The 18501-nt window shown below is 36.4% G+C and overlaps 2 protein-coding genes across 3 annotated transcripts; both read left to right on the forward strand.

The window, feature by feature from the left end:
- The first annotated feature begins 378 nt into the window (after positions 1-378).
- Positions 379-3157, forward strand: LOC137935414 (ferric reduction oxidase 2-like). The gene is made up of 8 exons (XM_068780071.1): positions 379-529; positions 625-772; positions 820-1023; positions 1116-1350; positions 1454-1781; positions 1901-2169; positions 2318-2927; positions 3021-3157. Exons 1-8 carry the CDS (start codon positions 379-381, stop codon positions 3155-3157), a joined length of 2082 nt encoding a protein of 693 aa, XP_068636172.1.
- Positions 3158-15198: 12041 nt separating this feature from the next.
- LOC137934859 (uncharacterized) lies at positions 15199-18272 on the forward strand. Of its 2 annotated transcripts, none has more exons than XM_068779412.1 (6): positions 15199-15528; positions 15648-15863; positions 15959-16038; positions 17389-17464; positions 17545-17673; positions 17782-18272. In XM_068779412.1, the coding sequence occupies exons 1-6, from the start codon at positions 15397-15399 to the stop codon at positions 17908-17910; spliced, it is 762 nt and encodes a 253-aa protein (XP_068635513.1). In that variant the 5' UTR covers positions 15199-15396; the 3' UTR covers positions 17911-18272. The 2 variants fall into 2 exon arrangements, with proteins under 2 accessions (XP_068635513.1, XP_068635514.1); XM_068779413.1 differs by having other exon boundaries at positions 15651-15863.
- The last annotated feature ends 229 nt before the right edge of the window (positions 18273-18501 follow it).

Consider the following 18501-nt stretch of genomic DNA (forward strand, 5'->3'; position numbering starts at 1 on the left):
GATGCCCTAAGCCAAACGGGATGTCAGGAGAGAATGAGATGTCAGGAGAGAATGAAAGGGAAGTGCTGTCTCATTTACTGCCCGTGGAAATATGCGTAACGAAATGCCCGTTATCTTCGAGTCAAATGCTCTGCTTCTTTCTGTTTGGGCTAGATGAGGAATAGTATCGGTGGCACTTCAACGCCAACCAGGTCAAACAAGGACTGGGACTTGGTCTGTGAATTATTGTTTATACTCTCCGAGATCTAAAATTATTTGCAGCGTTCATATATAGGATTTTCATGTCGAAGCTCCCGTTCCTCCCAAGGTGTAACAAAACCAGGAGTTACTTACACATACAGGCGTAGAACAAAGTGTTTCTTCTCCCAAATGGTAAAAATGCTGCTTCCAAGGGCGATATTGCTGCTAGCCACCCTGATCTTTCTTGGGTATTTGACGACCTGGATTCTTCTACCATTGAAGGACTGGTTCCTTAAGTGGATTCCTACATTGATTCAGAAAACTAGTACAAAGGAATTTGGACCACAAGGTGAGAACTAGTTCTCTGAATTTTATCCCAGTTAAAAATTTTGTAAGATCATTCATGTTTTTTTACAGTTTACCAACCTTACTTTTGTCCTGCAGGAACTTTCATGTTGATTTATACAGTCCCAATTCTTCTCATCGCTGTTCTTGGATGTGTTTATCTTCATCTGACGAGGAATGCTCGCAACTATACAGACAAGTACAACTACTTCGACTTCGGATCTAGTTTAGTTCTTTCTCTTTACCGGTAATAGATTTAAACTAACCTTGGTTTTAATGTTTTGGTTGTATCAGAATCAGAAGTACTGATCCAATTGCTAAATTGAGAAGGCCGATGCTAGTGAGAGGACCCCTTGGAGTGGTTTCAGCCATGGAGCTCTTCTTTATATTCTCCTTCATTGCACTTCTTGTCTGGATATTCGCCTATGCCAACAGCGTACTCCCAGTCGTGTATAACATGAACGATCGGCAAAACCAGAGACACGCTGACGATAAAATGTATCATCTTCACTCGATTAATCGATCATCGCCGTCATGAAGCTTAACTATACGATCATCTTCTCCTAATATCATGATGTGTTTGCTCACAGGTGGCAGAAGAAGCTGCGCAGCACGGCTTTCTACATGGCGATTGTGGGGAACTTCTGCTGCGCGTTCCTCTTCTATCCCGTCACAAGAGGGTCGTCGATTCTGCCGCTTGTGGGGCTTACGTCGGAAGGGAGCATCAAATACCATATATGGCTCGGAAATTTAGCGATGTTCTTCTTCACCATGCATAGTATAATGTTCATTGTGTATTGGGCTATTGTCAATGACCTGAAGGAGGTAGGGTTCATGAATTTTAATCCACTTTAACCACCGTTCTGTTCTGCCTTTGTTCTCAAAGACCAATCCTTCTAAACGTTAAGCTACTTGCTACGATTTGCAGATGCTGATATGGGATCATAATTCAAACTCAAACATACCAGGGGAGATTGCTATACTCTTTGGACTTGCTTTATGGGTTACAGGGCATCCTCGCATAAGGCGGAAAATGTTCGAGCTCTTCTTTTACACACATCAGCTCTACATTCCCTTCATGTTCTTCTTCATGCTTCACACTGGATTCTACTTCATCTTCATGAGTTTTCCTGGCTTTTACCTCTTCTTGATCGATCGGTACTTGAGGTTCTTACAATCTCGTCAAAAGGTCCGATTAGTCTCTGCTCGTATTCTGCCATGCGAAACCGTTGAGCTCAACTTCTCTAAGAGCTTAGGTTAGCTTCTGCTGGTCCCAACAAACTGATAATACATTCTCATAAAAATAAATAAATAAATAAACCTTTCAGCAAATGGATCTTGATTATAAACAAAACATTTGTTTTTCTTTTGTCAGCATTGGATTACACTACTACAAGTTTCGTGAGCATCAACGTGCCTGCAATTTCTTCCCTGCAATGGCACCCGTTCACGGTCAGCTCCAATAGCAGCCTGGAGCCCCATAGAATTAGTGTTATCATCAAGAGGGATGGAAGCTGGTCGCGAAAGCTGATCGAGAAACTTGCTTCTTCGTCTCCACTTGATCGTTTGGAAGTTTCCATGGAAGGACCTTATGGACCTACTTCGACCGACTTTTTAAGGTTTTGCAGTAGTAACCCTACACTGGTTTTAGATCGATTAGTTTAAGTTTCATCTTCAAATAAATCCATTAACGCAAGCGTTGTAATGAGTGCAGGCATGAAACATTAGTGATGGTGGCAGGAGGCAGTGGCATTTCACCGATGATCTCGATCATCCGTGAAATCATCTTCAGGAAAGCCAACATTGGTTGCAGAACGCCTCGTCTCTCGTTCTTATATGCGCCTTCAAGCACTCTGTAGACCTCACCTTGCTCAATCTCATCCTCCCTCTTAATGGAACGTCACTGGATATGTCTCAGCTCCAGATTGAGATTGAAGCGTTTGTTACAAGAGACAAAGGACCCGCCCTTAGCGAGAACAACCAAATGAAGACTATTATTTTCAGGCCTCACCCATCGGATAAGCCCTTCTCTGCAACCTTGGGTTCCCACGGTTGGCTTTGGCTTGGAGCTATAATCTTAAGTTCCTTCGTAATTTTTCTTATTCTCTCCGGACTCGTCGGCCGTTTCTATGTTTATCCAAAAGACAAGAATACCAACAAGATCTACTCGTGGACGGCCAGAGCTTCACTTAACGCTCTATTCGCCTGTGTCTCTCTATTCACAACTGCAACCATTGCAGTTCTCTTGAGCAAGAGAAGATATGCTCGGCAAGCTAGTCGGATCCAAAGCATTGAGCTTACAAGCCCTACAAGCTCGCCAGACAGAGAACTGGAGAGCCTCCCTGATCAATCCATTATTGAGAATACAAAGGTTCACTATGGTGCGAGGCCAACCCTCGACAGTAAGTTCCCTTGCCCCTGTTTCTTCACTGGTTAACGTACTCCGTTCCTGTTCCTGCTATTAAACATACTTCAATGGTGGCTTTCCCATGCAGAGATGCTTCTCGACTACGAAGGATCCAGTATAGGTGTCCTGGTTTGTGGTCCGGCACTTATGCGTCATGAGGTTGCAAAAATTTGCTCATCTGGGTTGAACAATATTTATTACGAGTCCATTAGCTACAGTTCCTGAGGCAGAAAACTACAGCAGTCGCATTGCCTACTCTCATATGTTTATAGACTTTGTTATACAGAGTAGAAGCCATATTTCGCACGGGAATTCAATGGAAAACAAAGATCCTAAGAAAATAACATTGCAGAGAGCAGCAACTTACATAGACTACATTTCATGAAAATTATGAGAACTATTTGTTAAAATATTAATATCAAGGATAGGAAAGTTTGCGTTTAATAAATCTAAGGTGAAGACGAAAGTTGATTCTCTTCTACAGCTAGTATAATCGATCTATTACGAAGAGAGACTTTGGAACAATCAAATTATTACAGCAACAAAAATGTTCATGGATTTGAGCTGCTCGCCAACATATTCTGCTCGGTGAAGAAGATTACTTCTATTGACATCTAGATGATACCTAGAAAAACAAGACCCGGATTTGGAAACAACAAAACTTATTGCTTTCAGCATCATGTGCAGGTTTTCGCTCAGGCAGAAATTACCATCCGCATTTCTCTGTCCAGGCACATGAATAGATAAACACTCTATAAATATTCTTCGTACCATTGAAAGACTTAATGCGATCGAGAAAGTTTGATAGGTTCTCCACAGAGACTCTCCAAGTCAGTTTCTAGCAGGGGCAACAAACTTGCTTTTGTCCTCCTATAAACCCAAGTTTGAGATGATTGATCCCAATCGAACCGAAATGGCCCACTGCATAATAGAAAGTTAAACACTAACATCAGATAAACAGAGAACAAAACATGATATGTCATGCAATGCAATATTAACTGAAGATTTCTCAGATATCATAGAAGAATGCTATCAAACGTATCCTTGTTAGCTTCTCAACGGGAATGCTTATCTTCTTTTAGGAGCCTTTCCTTTCACTGTAATAACTATGAATGTTGCAGAGAAGAACTGACAATGTGCCTTTTCAGTAGCAGGTATTCACAACAGAGAGAAAATCAATAGTCCTCTCAATGCTACGGGTTGATTTTTTTTTTTCATTGAATGGTCAGTTGAATCGGATTCTGAGCAACTGAGACAATAACGAAAAGAAGGTAAATCATTGCCCCTTTTCAGCTAACCCATCTCAATAATAATATTAGCCTTCAAGACTACAAAGCATGCCTCTTTTTTCCCCAAAAAGTAGTGCATGCTTTTCTGTACCTACTTTTTGCAACAGGAAAGAGACTAAAAGATGGTCTTGACACAGCTGCAAACAGCTGAACATCATCCCATGCTATAGAAGCTTAACCGTTTTTTAGACCAGTCCATGCACTCATGAAAATAATGAAGAAACACTGCTCATCCTACCTAGAATGCAATTTTGAGCAATTTAAATCCTCATGTGCATATTAAAAGAATCAAATACCTCATTCGGTAATTAAAAGTTGATTTAAGATGCACCGCCAAATGAACACAGCTACACGGTCTTTAGAGAAATAGAGAGCAAAAACAAGAAATTACTGGTTCCTATCAATCAATTTGACATACTACTGTTTTATTCTTGAATCAATTACGCAAAAAGGTGGGAAAATGGTGATCCAGCTAAAACTTTTCCAGTACCTAAAACCAAACCAGTACTAAATGGACTCAATATTAACTTTCTGGCTAAACTAAAACTAAAAAAAATCAACACAAGCTACACAATTCATATCCAAACAAAAAGATTCAAAAAGCATATCAGTAACAGGTCAAAGAAAAAAAAAACATGGAACAAAGACGAATGACATACCTATAATCAATCACAGCAGGTCCTTGCTTGTCATCAAGATCCAAAGAACGTGAGGAAAAAAACCTAGAAATGGAGGGTGACTTTCTCTCCATAAAGTCAGAAAACATCAAAGGCTTAACAACTGGACAACAAGGAAAGAACAGAGAAGAACGAAACATAGATAATTGATTCAATAGTCTTCTTCTGATCAGAGATCTTGTAAACAAGCAAGTCATTTTATTCGATCAGTAGTGTTGAGTTTCCTGGACAGGGGTAATGAAAATAAATTGTGTAGAAAGCTCCAGGACCACAAGAAACATCCCAAAAGGTCCAAAAGCTACCCCTTCTTAAAATCTAGCCCTTGAAAACTTAACCCTCCAATTGGTGATCAGCAAATGGCCTACACAATTAGCTCCAAACTGATGCCAGTGGAGTCTCCTGAAATCAATAACAAAACATAGTGATCACTAGTTTGGTCAAGAGATTGTTGACATCAAAAGACAAATGGTACAATTTATTTTGATTAGATGGAAGCTATAGTTCTTTTCTTTTTTTCACGCTTTCATTTGTACTAGTTTTTTTCTTTTTCTGAATGTTGATTAGTCATGAAGACTGTAACCGTTTCCCCACATGATATTTGAACTCGAGATCTCACACTAGAAATTCCCCATATGACCATTGGGCCATTGAGCCACGGATCCAATCCATGATCATACAATTCTCCATCCCACAACACACAAATAACTTGAGGAGCACAAACTGGACCTTAACTCACACATACAACCTACTTTAATACCATGTTGAGTTTTTTTGGGTTGAGGCTGGTTCCATCTCAAAATGACTGGCCACTTAGGAGGCCTATTGTTCAATGTTATAACCCATTGACTTTTTTTCTCACTTTTCAATGTGGAATTCTTTCCCACTCAATAGTAATCTTTTGGAATCTAGAGAAACAAGGTATACTACAAAAGTGCAATTTGAGGACAGGAGAACAACCACACCTTTGAGTCCAAAACTGTACAACGAGAGAGAGAGAGAGAGAGAGAGAGTATGGAGCCATGAAGTTTTAATTTCTACAGTTATTGTTTATGACTATTTTAGTTATTAGAGAGAGAGAGTATGGAGCCATTATTATAAAGTTTTAATTTCTATAGTTATTGTTTATGACTATTTTAGTTATTATTATAGCAGTGATCTTTTAAAGAGAGAGAGAGAGAGAGAGAGAGAGAGTATGGAGCCATTATTATGAAGTTTTAATCTCTACAGTTATTGTTTATGACTATTTTAGTTATTGTTATAGCAGTGATCTTTTAAAGAGAGAGAGAGAGAGAGAGAGTATGGAGCCATTATTATGAAGTTTTAATTTCTACAGTTATTGTTTATGACTATTTTAGTTATTGTTATAGCAGTGATCTTTTAAAGTCTTGTTTCAGTTTCTATTTTAGTCTATGAAAAAAAATGGTATATAGGTTGGAAACTACTGGTTGCAGGCAATTGGCTCGAAGAGATCTTCCTTGAAAGTTTAGCATACTCTATACGTTGGAAGAATCATTACCGGTTGTCACAAAGCCACGTACCAAGAATTAATAAGAAGTAATTTAGGTTTAACTATTTAGACTTAGAAAGTAGACCCCCTTAAAAGATTGGTATCAAAGCAAGGTTTAGAAACAGAAGGCTTCAGGACTTTAGATTATTTAGATCTTAGAATTCCTTCAAAATCAGACACAAAATATATAGGAGCAAATAGGATAGTTTGTAATTTTAATTCTAAAGAACATCTTTTTCATAGTACAAACCCTCAGTTAAATACTATAGTTGACCTTATCATAAACTTTTCTCAACATTTTCACAATAGACAACGAATTAGACCAAACTCTTAGAACAATCTTAGACCAAGAGAAGAAAAGACAACAAAAACTAGATCAAGTATTAGAACATCTTGATTTCATAAAATCAAAGAAACCAAGTAATTATCAAAACTTAGAAAAAGAAGATAATATAATATCCAAACTAAAAAAACATTAAAATAGGAACTACTGAGGTAAAACCTTTAAAGCCAAAACAAAAATTGTTCTTCTACCAAGACGTTGCAGAACCCTCTCAGAAGTAGGAAGTTCATCCAAAACAAGGACCATGTTAGATAGAATTATAGAAAGAAACAATATTGATCAAAGAGATATTCAATTAGACGAAATCATAAATATTGAACAAGCTATTACACTATTCAGTAATAATCAGTTAAATATGTTAAATCCTAGAAAACTATACAGTACAGGAAACTTTACATTAAATACTGGGTTATTTAGACAATTATAGAGAAATTCAAGTTAGTTGTATAGGACAAGATTCCTTAAATATAAACCTAATAGCTGAACAAGTTTTTAAGGAATTAAAAAAGACATATAAGTTAATGCATTTAGGATTAATTATTATAGGAATTAAAGGATTTGGAAGAATACATTTAGGAACAAAGACTTTACTTAGCATATAAGATGATAGATAGTCAGATCCTAAAAAGGCCATGTTAAGAATTACTGAGATAGATATGAATCATAACGGAGGAATATTTTATTGTTCTCCAGATTTCCTTATTACTATTCCAGATTTCAAAAAATATATGAAAATAGGAATCCAGACAAAAGGATACGATTCCTTTATAGGTGATAACCTGTTAATATGAATAGGTTTCCTTGGAAGATGTACTACCACAAGCACAACGAAATTTAAAATCAAAATAGATGATGTAGTAAATCTTATAGGAAACAAAGGAGTTAAATTATTAAAACCAATAAAATTTTCTCTAGAAGATTTAGCAGGACTAGAATGGAATCTGAATAAATTTAGAGAAAAAGTGTATTGAATCCTGAGAGTAGTCTTATGTATACTGACAGACAAGGAAATACTAATGTAAGATTCAACGATTATGACCAAAAAGGAATTGATTCAAAATCAAAATCTATAGCAAACGAAGATTTAAGCTTAGTACACATAGAAGAATACACCTTTGTAGAAAACGAAATAACATATTACATAATATATCCTAAAGAATTACAATTAAAATTATCAGAAAGAGAATTGCTTCATCTAGAAGAATATTTAATTAAAAACCAAAAAAATTAGAAGAAAATTATTTATACTATGATAAAGAGGAAAATATTAGGGTAGGAAAAATGGCATTAGAACCTATTCCAGAAACAGAAACAAAATTAGAAACACAGCATAAAAGAGTTTATGGAAGGAGAATTGAGTTCTGTAACAAATCCTATTATAAGCACACCAACATATAGTACAGGAAATATACCCAGATATCCTTATACCCAACCAATAGATCTACCATACAAAGTAAAACCCAAGGGAAAAAGAAAGGATTTAGAAAAAACCCATAAAATTCCAAGAAACAGGAAAAGGAAAATTTTTGAACATTTCTATACATGATTCCCAAGAATGGATTACAGTCCTAAATTTATGGAAAATCAAGTAGTTTTAGACTTTATACAAAACTTTTAATCCTTAGATACAGAAGAAATGTATAGATACTTAGAAACCTTTCTTAGAGAAAGTGTTAAAGCATTATGAGAAAGTTATAAAAGAGAACATCAAGAAGAACTAAATCAGATAATAGATTTAGGACCCAATCTTTATAATTTTGTTAATAAAGTTTATAACTTAGTCACTGAAGATAATCCAAATTCTGGATACCTTAATCTCCAAAATGATGCAGTAATTCACTTAGAACAACTAAGTCTGTATAATTACAAATATGTTAAAAAAAATCTTCAAGATTATTTTTATTATACTTGTATATCTAGTAATGCATTTAATAAGACTTAGGGACAAAATTATTTAGAAAACTTCCAGGAGCATTAGGAAAAGAAATAACTGAAAAATGACAAGAAATAGAAACAAAAAACCCTCAAGCAGTTTATTCCATAGGACAAAGAACAAAATTTATATTGACAATTTTACAAGAAAAAATGTACAGATATACAAATCCAAAGACAACTAAAAGGAGATGATTTTGGGTTTTGCAAACAAATCTATACAACTCAAGCTTATGGATTAAAAGATTCAGATGATAAACCTAAAAGATCAAGAAGAAAAATATATAAGAAAATATATTTTATTAGAAAATAAAAAAGTAGAAAACCTTTTCTTAACCAAGAAAGACATGTTAGGAGATTTAATCCTAAAAGAACATATAAAAATAAACTTAGTTGTTACATACGTGGAAATAAAGAACACCTAGCTAATACATGTCCCAAAAGACAAAATTCAAATACAAAAAGATCTTCATTAGTAGAAAATGTTCAACAAGTTCTAATAGAAGTAGATGAATATATGTCAGATTAATAATCTATTTATAATATAGTCAGCATAAATAATTACACAGTAGAAAATTCAGACTCAGATGATGATTTCATCAATGAACTTGCTTGCATAACTACAAGATGTAGCTTTTTAAACTTAATGGATATACACCAAACATGCTCACATGAATGGATCTGGCACACAGGATTAGACAGTAATCCTTGCTTTAAATGCAATTGGTATCCTAGTAAGAAAAATAGGGCTAAATGCGAACATTGCTTTTTAGAAACTTGTAATCAATGCTTGAGACTTCTAGGATTCCAATATGAAGACACCTCATCAACATCACAGATCCAAAAAACAAGATTTGACATTTTATCCCAAAAAATAGAAAACTATGAGGATGAAATCACCCTACTAAAAAATAGATTAGATACTTTAGAAAAAAGATGCTTATGACGACATTACTATTGAACCGCATAATCCAGAAACTACTTATGTATGTAACCAAGATAAAACATTTTCTAATATTATAGTTAGGTCCCAACTTACATTCCTAGATAAATATTCAATTATTTTACGTGCCTTTTTTTTAAAAAAAATTACTTTAGTTGCCTTGGTAGATTCTGGTTGTACAAAGCGTATAATTCATAATAGATTAATTCCACCTAAATATTACAAGAAGAAAATATTTTAAGCCAACAGATAGATGGAACTTATAATCCTTATGATATGTACATAGACAATGCCAAAATTCAGTTTTTTACCTATTGTTCTACCTTTTCTTCTACTTATTCCTTACCACTCACCTGGATTAGAGATCTCCGTATTAAAGTAGATTTTATCCTAGGTTTAAATTTAATGGCTCCCTACTCATTACCATAGATTATTTACATTTCACCAAGAACAGTAGTCTCATTCCAGTCCACACCACCTCTACACCATCTCTTATATCAGAGTCTGCCACGGAGCATGGTGAACCAAAATTAGATAACAACAACTGTACATGTCAAATACTAGGAAGCTGTTAAAAACAAAGTTGTCAAAATCATCCTATTCATCAGAGCTTAATAAAATTAGATAACAAACTCTTATGTTATGAATCTCCTCTACCCACGTAACCAATTCATTAACAAAACAGGCTAATGAAAATAAGTGCAAACGCCTAACACAAGTCTCCATGGTTTGGTCCCACATGGGACTGCAGCCAAAGGTGGGCAAGATATAATATTTGGGTTATCGAATGTGGATTCTGAAATGCAACAAGTGGAATTTTTTTAGGGAGTACCAATGGTAGGGTGGTTAATGAGTCCGGAAGCACTGAAAAGAGAAGTTGTGCAACAAAAATGAAGGTGACAAGGGCAGACTTGGGACCTTAATTGGCAGTCATTCAGATTCTTAAGTATGCGAAGGATAAGGATAGGTTGCTACTATCCCTCGACAACATCACCAGTTTGCAAATCCATCCTCTTCGTACTCTATCAAAACCCTAACTGTGAACTCCCTGTTTGCATCAACACCTGAGCAAACCAACTTCATAAATACATTACTGGAAAAACAAAAAATTTAATTAAAGATGCAACTTTAAACTGGGAAAAACATAACTTACCTACTTGAACTTACTATGCAGAGTGCCATAACTAAAGCTAACGTGGAACCAATTATTTTCACCTCAAAGAACGTCACAAATACTGCCTTCCACATCTTAAGACTCGTCTCCCTAAAGTGCCAGTTATATACAGAATAGATATTGCATTGTTGTTATTTTGACCATTTTTTCAAACCAATACAGGCTGACAAAAAATACATGACAATTACTTAAAATAAGGATTTAACAACAATAAATCCTAAATATGAAAAGATTACAAAAAACCAATGACAAAATAACTAAACAAATAGCAAATAAAGAAGAAGATATTGGGGGGGTTAGTGCACTTTGTAAGTGTTGGGGAAAGTGAGAGGGAAAGTGAAAGTACTTTCCCTAGTGAAAGTGAAAGTGAATCACTTGTTTGTGTTAGTGTGCGTAATGGAAAGTGTAGTGTAAAGTACTTGTTTGTGTTAGTGTACACGATGTAAAGTGTAGTGTAAAGTGTTAGTGCCTAGCCAAGTGTTCCCAACAGACCGGTCTAAAAAACCGGCCCGGTAGGAACTTCCCGAAAAGCTAGCGCACCCCCCGAAATCTGTCACCAACAGTTCACGTTCCTAATTCCCCCTACTTGCTGGTCCGGGGATTCGAACGCCGAACCTGGCGCCCAGCTCTGATACCATTTGTTAGTGCCTAGCCAAGTGTTCCCAACAGACCGGTCTTAAATTTGTTATTTGGGTGTCTTAAATGGATACCCGAATACCCGAGTACCTGCTCTGAGTTCATGTACCCGATTACCCGATTATGGACCCGTGTATGTTACCCGATTAAATGATTTAATCGGGATCTCTCCGTCGGGAGAGTTTTTGAGTTGAGACTTACGGGAAGGGGATTTTTCGTCGGGGAAGATGGTTTCGTCGAGAGGAAGAGGGTTTTTCCGGGAAGAGGGCTTCATTGGGAGAAATCGGTGTTCGATTTGTATGCTTGGAGCCGAAAAGCTCTCTTCTTCGCTCTACTTAGTGGAATCATTGTCATCTCTTGTGGAGTAGCCTGTTGCTGAACCACGTAACCCTTGTCTCTTCTCCTTTTGTGTTAATTTACTGATTTTCTGATCATATTTGCTTTCTCTCTTAGATTATATACTTTGTGGTTAGTTATTCTCGGTTTATTATGCTTGGATTTGTGTCTTCGTTATAACATAAAGTATTTGTTTGTGTTAGTGTGCACAATGGAAATTGCGGTGTATCTTGCTGGCAGCTATTTGCAGCTAATAGCAAAAAGCCACCAGAAATTGTAAGCATCTTCATTGCTAACAGGAGCAAGCTTCTTGGCTTCTACAGTTGACTTTAAGATGGACAAAGGTAAAAAAATAATGAAACATCTTTGTTCATTTAACAGCCCAAATCTACATTTATCACATTTCCGTCATTTAGTTTTCTGGCATTGCTCTTTGTTTTTATAATTCTTTGAAAGGCTTTGATTTCACATGCCTTTGAATATGAGGGTAAGGATTCAAAGATCTTGAACTCTACTTTTGCCCTGAAATAAACTATTATGATACATGGACAATAATAAAAAAAATCAAAGTGTGCAATAACTGAAATACTACGAAAAAATTAAAAGAGAAGTTACTGTAACCGAAGTGTGCAAAATTAAAAGAGAAACACTGTAACTGATGCTGAACGCAGAGGATAAGGCAACCAAATCAGGAAGAACAAACCTTCGATTTCCAGGAATAAGGGTTTACCCTAATTTATGTCGAATCGAACAAGAGGGGTTGCAGAGGCAGAGGAACGATTCCGAAAATTAAAATGAGAGACAAAGGAATGATTCAGAAACAAAAAGAAGACTAACCTTCGATTTCCAGGAAGAAGGGTTTACCCTAGTTTCTTTCGAATCGAGCTAGAGAGGTTGCAGAGGGAGGGAAGAAGTCGCTGAAGGTCGTCGGTGCTGGGGACAGCGAGAGGAAAAGAGGTTCGCAAGCGCTGGGGAGAGCTTGCCAAAAAAAAAAATTCTCCAACTTCGTTCGATAGCCCGACCCGACAACTTGATGTTATTGACCGAGAGAAAGTGAATTCAGAGCTCGACCCGAGTGAATTCACTTTCCCTCGGGTTAGAAAGTGTAGTTACATTTGTAATTTACTTTCCCTTTAAACTTACCGTTGCACTAACGGGTTTTTTATTGCATTTTACCTAATGTAAATGAAATACATTTCATTAGGCCATTAGAAGGCCATTAGAAGGTTCATTAAGATGAACTAAAATCTTAACTTCATTTCAAGTTCATTGTAAGCTGACCTCCCCTAACCCGAAAGAATACGTTTGCAAAGGAAGGAAACTTATGCTTCTCATGGAGGAGAACATCTCAACAAGAAGATTAAAGATAGACGAAACCTACATAAAGAATCAGAGACAGAGAAGAATAATCAAAGTATACTAACAGGAGAATTAGAACAAATAAGGAACAGGGGAAAGCCTATAGCAATAGGAAGAACCAGCTAAAGCATTAGAGCGAAAGCGAGAGATTGACCTTTGTGGCAGCGACGACTGGGACTGATCAAACAAGCAAGAGAGCGTAGAGGATGGGGTGTAGGGGTGGCTTCGAACCGAGCCACCAAGTGAGCAGCTCGAGCTCGACTCGGTTCGATTCAGTATACCTGGATCTCGAGCCGAGTTCAAGATCCAGGATTTGCTCATTTAAATTAACGAAGCCGAGCTTGACTGAATCAAGGTTCGCTAGAAAGCTTGGAAGCCGGCTCGTTAATTTAACAAGAGACGTGGGATTCAGGGGATTTGGGGGAGTCGGGACCAGGGAGCAGGAGCGAGAACGAGGGGGGAAAAATTCTTGCCGAGGAGAAGGAAGAATTTTTCCCCCCTCGCCTCCCGCTAGATTCCCCTTTCCTCTGATTTCTTCACCTCTGTTTTCTGTCGCCACCACCTTCGTCGCCGAAGAAAAGTCCTCGCTGGCATCGCTAGACCCCCTTCACTCCGCGTCGTCTCGGCGGAAACTAGAGTTCCCCCCCCACCCACCCACCCACACACGCACCCACACACACCAACATGCGCAAAGACGATTGTCACGTGCAAGATCATAAACAAGAAAAAAAAAATCTTTGTCCCTTCCTCATGGCTCTTGAAAAAATTGAAAATATATTTTACTAGAAATACGTTTCTAGAGATTATTAGTGATTTTTTTTAAAATGTTAAAAAAACATTTTTAGTAGAAATACGTTTCTAGGGGCTATTAGTGCTTCACGTTTTTTGGAAACATTTTTCTAATTAGAATTTTTTATTAAAAAATCATATAATTTTCTAAGTAAGATTTTCCCTAGATGGGCTAGAAAACTGTATAAACAAATTTTGAATAAGTATTTGACTGTTGATAGTATAATACTTTTAGCATAAGGCAATTTTCATAGTAATTTTTTGTTTGACATTTTATTTTATTAAAAATTTATCGATAAGTATAGTAATATATTAATTTTTATTTATTTCCCTAGAAGAGGCAATAAGAGGTCCATTTAACTTTCCCAAGAAAATTTTAAAATATTTCTTGTAATTTTTTAGTAAGTCTCTAATAGTAATAGGATTTTATTTAAAGTTTTTTTTTTTGGAAATATGTATCATGCTTTTCTTATAATATAAATTTTCAACCAAGAGCACTAAGGCCATAGATAGTAAATTTATGGCCAAATTAAAAAATTACAAAATAAACTAGACAATATTTGGGGTAAAACAGATTAATATTGGTGGGTTCTAATCCATTATAGAGATTCAATCCTGAACCTCTCCTATCATTTTTTTAAAATGTATGCATAATTTTATAAATAATTTATTTGGCATATATTTTATGTAGAGTATTAAATGTAGGTTAACCTCGAACTCGGCTAGAGCTTGAGCTTGAGCTCGAGCTCGATTACAATTTTAGGCTTGAAGCTAGGACGACTTGAGTTCAAGTTCGATAGGAAGGTTCAGACTCAACTGGATTTGATGCACCTTTATGCCCATTTTTAAGTAGAGGTCATGCCCAAATTTATGTAAAATGTATGCCCAATTTTATGTAAAATATATGCATAATTTTATATATAATTTATTTGACATGTATTTTTTGAAAAAATTTAAATGTATATTGGAACTCAAATTCGAGACATAATTTTTGGAAATTTTTAAATGAATGTTGAAGTTCGAAAATTTTTAAATAATTGTTAAAACTTGATTTCAGCTCGAATTCGATAATAATTTTAGGCTCGAGGCTAGGCTTAGTTCGATGCCCTTTAAAACGCAAATAAAGACGTGATGTCACCGCTATTAGAAGAGGTGAGTCTAATATTCTAACTTAACCCATCGTGTATAAAACCGAGTAGATTCCCGAGTCGTGGGTCACCTCGACGTACATATTTATTACAGCGACCCTGAAACGTCCAACAGTTCAAGCATACAGCCGTCTCCATTTCCTGGACTGCACACCTCCCGATATAGGGTCCATCGAGGACGTTCGTCTTTCAGCCTTCAGGCTTCAGCTCGTCAACCCCATTTCAGCAACCCTCTGGCGCACATTAGATGGGTAGCCTCTTTCCATTGTCGCCCACCATGAACTTTTTCCCTCTTCTGCGAATCCTCACCTACTCCGCCACTGGCTAAACCATGATTCCTCTCACCTCTCCTGCACTGCTCTCTTCCCCTTCTTTTCCTTCATCAAGATTGCTTCTGCATCCCCACCTTCAATCCCAGCTCCGTCTTCGTCGACTGATCGATTGGAAAAGCAAGACTGTCAAGGTGGAATAATTGGAGAGCTGGTCTTTTTTTTTTTTTTTTGTAGCGGAAAATTGTTGTTATATTTTTTGTATTGCTATTTTCTTCTTAACTACTTCATGGCGCTTTGTTTCTGGTGGCAGCAGAGAAAGAAAAGATGCGGGATATGCAAAGCGGAGCTTTCCCTGGATGCTCCTTTCGCCGCTGCTATTGGTGCTTGTGTCCTCAATTCGCTGATTTTCCCGATTTCTGATGATTCTGCCGAATATGGTGATGACGGCGGATCGTCGATTGATTCTACTGATGCAAGGTTTGCAGTTATGGCTGTGTTGAGCTTCATCCCTTACTTCAATTGGCTGGTAAATTTTTCTGTCTTTAGTTACCTTGAGCAAGTGGTTTTGCTGTTGTCATGTTGGTTTTGAGAACGTGGTTTAATTTGGTGTCGTTCTGGCAGAGTTGGATATTTGCGTGGCTTGATACAGGGAAGCAGCGGTATCTTGTGTATTCGATTGTGTACTTGGCTCCTTACATAAGGTATAAACTTCGAACTGCTGTTCTGCCATTGTTTTCCATCTTCCTTTTTTCTCTCTTTCCTTTTTCGTTTTTTTCTCAATTAAAAGCTCATTTTTTTCCTGTTGATAAACAAACCATAAATGTTAAGAAAGAGAGAGTGTGGATAAATTACTTGTGATGTTGATTTGGGACATTCAAAGCTGCTGCTGTAATTGTAGTTCCATCATAAGGTTGCCTGGAAATGATTGTTTTAACTCTGAATGGTTTTCAAGCTGGTTAGAGATGTAAAATACAGTCATGGTTTTGATATCTATTGTTTTTTTTTTTGTTTAGCCGATGACCATGAGTGTTCTTTGTGCTGTCATAAGTATAACAAAATGACAAGGAAGTCTTTTTCCCTTTTACTAATTTTTTCATTAGAGAATTTTCTTACTGAAAAAACTTCCTGTTACCAGTTTTCCTGTGTTTGTGCTGCCCTAGGAAACAACAGGATATTAATTATAGTGTGTCTCTACATTTGAAGCAAAGTAAAAACTTTTATAAATAATAAAATGCTAGGTGGAGTTCAGAGGTAAGTGGTCAAGGACCATTTTAATGCTTCTTGGTTTTCCTATGGTTTCTTATGTTTTCTTATTGGAGTAATATGGGACTCATTTTCCTATTCATTTAACATCTTGAAGGTGTAGAGAATCAAGCAGAAAGTTCTTTCCATTCGCAAAAATCAGCACAAACACCAGAAAATATTGGTCAAATGGAAATTTTTGCTCTAGTCATTTTTCCCTATGGTTTCCTGGTGGCAAAGACACATCCTAAGAATGAAACTAGTATTTTCTGAATCCAATTACAGCTTTTCAAGTGTGTTTGGCAAAACTGTGCAGAAGCACCAAACTGTTGTTTATGTTTGTCAATGTGGGATCATTTTTTTTAGAAAAAATGGTGACAACTATTTACAGCTATTCTGCGTGAGGGAATTGAGTCCTGAGTGTAGCTAAGCAATTCATCAACTAAATTGTACATATAGCAATCAATATATACTTGTCTTGTTAGGTGCTTTGATCATCAATCATTTTGTAAACAGGAATGCAATTGATGAGGTTCTAAAAAACAAGGGATATAATTTGAAGGTTGACTTGTTTTCTAAATGTAGAAGTGTTTTTCCCCTCAACCATCTAATGCAGGTCAAGCAATGAAATTTAGAATCCAAAATTTCATGTTTAATATACTGCAGACATCTGTAGTTTGAGTCTTTTGATTGAGTGACCAAATAAGTTTTTTTTTAAATTTTGTTTAATACTAGTTTTCCATCTAGTCTTTTTCTTCGTTTCTTCGTTTTTAATTTGGTCATTTTTTTCCCTCAAAATGAGTTTACAGGACAAACTTGTCACTGTCTCCGGATGAGAGCTGGCTACCTATTGCTAGCATTGTCTTCTGTATTATTCACATCCAGGTAATGGAGTTGCAAAATTGTTGCCTCTGTTTCAGTGAACCGAATCATCCATTGTTGAGTTAACTTATTTGCAAATGTAGCTTGAAGCAAGTATAAGAAATGGAGACATCAAGCCCTTAAATATATTTGGGAATACGCCAAATGTTCCTCCTTCACTCAACAAAAAGAAAGAATCAGATCCTAATGAGAGTCATGGAATTTATGACAAGGTATTTATCCTTCTATTGATCCAAAGTTAAGCAAAAGTAATTCAATCATGAATTTTCTTCTAGGACAACTGTTACTGATTAAATGATTCTTGAACTACAAATACTCAGGGAAAGGAAAGTGGCGGAAAACTTCCTTCTGCAAGAGAAAAGCTACAAAACCGGATTCGAGGATTTGGGATACCAAAGAAGCCTGTGGACAATTCTGTTCACCTTAATGACAAGGAGGATAACAAATGAAAGAAAGGGTTCATTAGATAAAACAGAACTTTGAGGTATAGAGGTCTATCAAATCAGAAGAAGCTTCATTTCTGAATTCTTTTTAATTTGGAAAATTGGTTAAAGTATCTCGATGAGAATTTGAAGCAGCTTATCTTGCTTCTGGATGGATTTGGTAACAGTTGTTGCTAAGTAGGAATTCGATGACCTCTATGTTGTTAGCTGTCTTATGGAGAAGCCGAGAGTTGACTCTACTACTTTCCTCTACAGGGGTTCATGTATTCAGATTAAAATAGAAGTCTGAAGTTTTTCTCTTTTCTATAAATTTAACACTTTATTATCGATGTTAATATCATAACAGGTAAAGACTTTATTCTTGTGAAGTTAATGTCTTCATGCATTCTACAAATTGACTCGGATGTTGGCTTATTCAAAATTATCTTTGAAAGACTTTGAAGTAAATCCATCGCGGCCATGGCAGACGTAATTGCACTCTTTTGAAGTTCGACTTCAATGAAATCAGAAGGGAGCTTTGCACAATCGATCTTCACGGAGGAATTGACAAGAGTAATAAGAGGAAAAATATAAGAAGCCAGTTCAAGAACTAACAAG

This window comes from Aristolochia californica, unplaced genomic scaffold (genome assembly GCF_029961685.1).
Source record: "Aristolochia californica isolate CCGP_79_NKW_82.1479 unplaced genomic scaffold, dmAriCali1.0.hap1 SCAF_6, whole genome shotgun sequence".
NCBI classification, from domain to species: domain Eukaryota; kingdom Viridiplantae; phylum Streptophyta; class Magnoliopsida; order Piperales; family Aristolochiaceae; genus Aristolochia; species Aristolochia californica.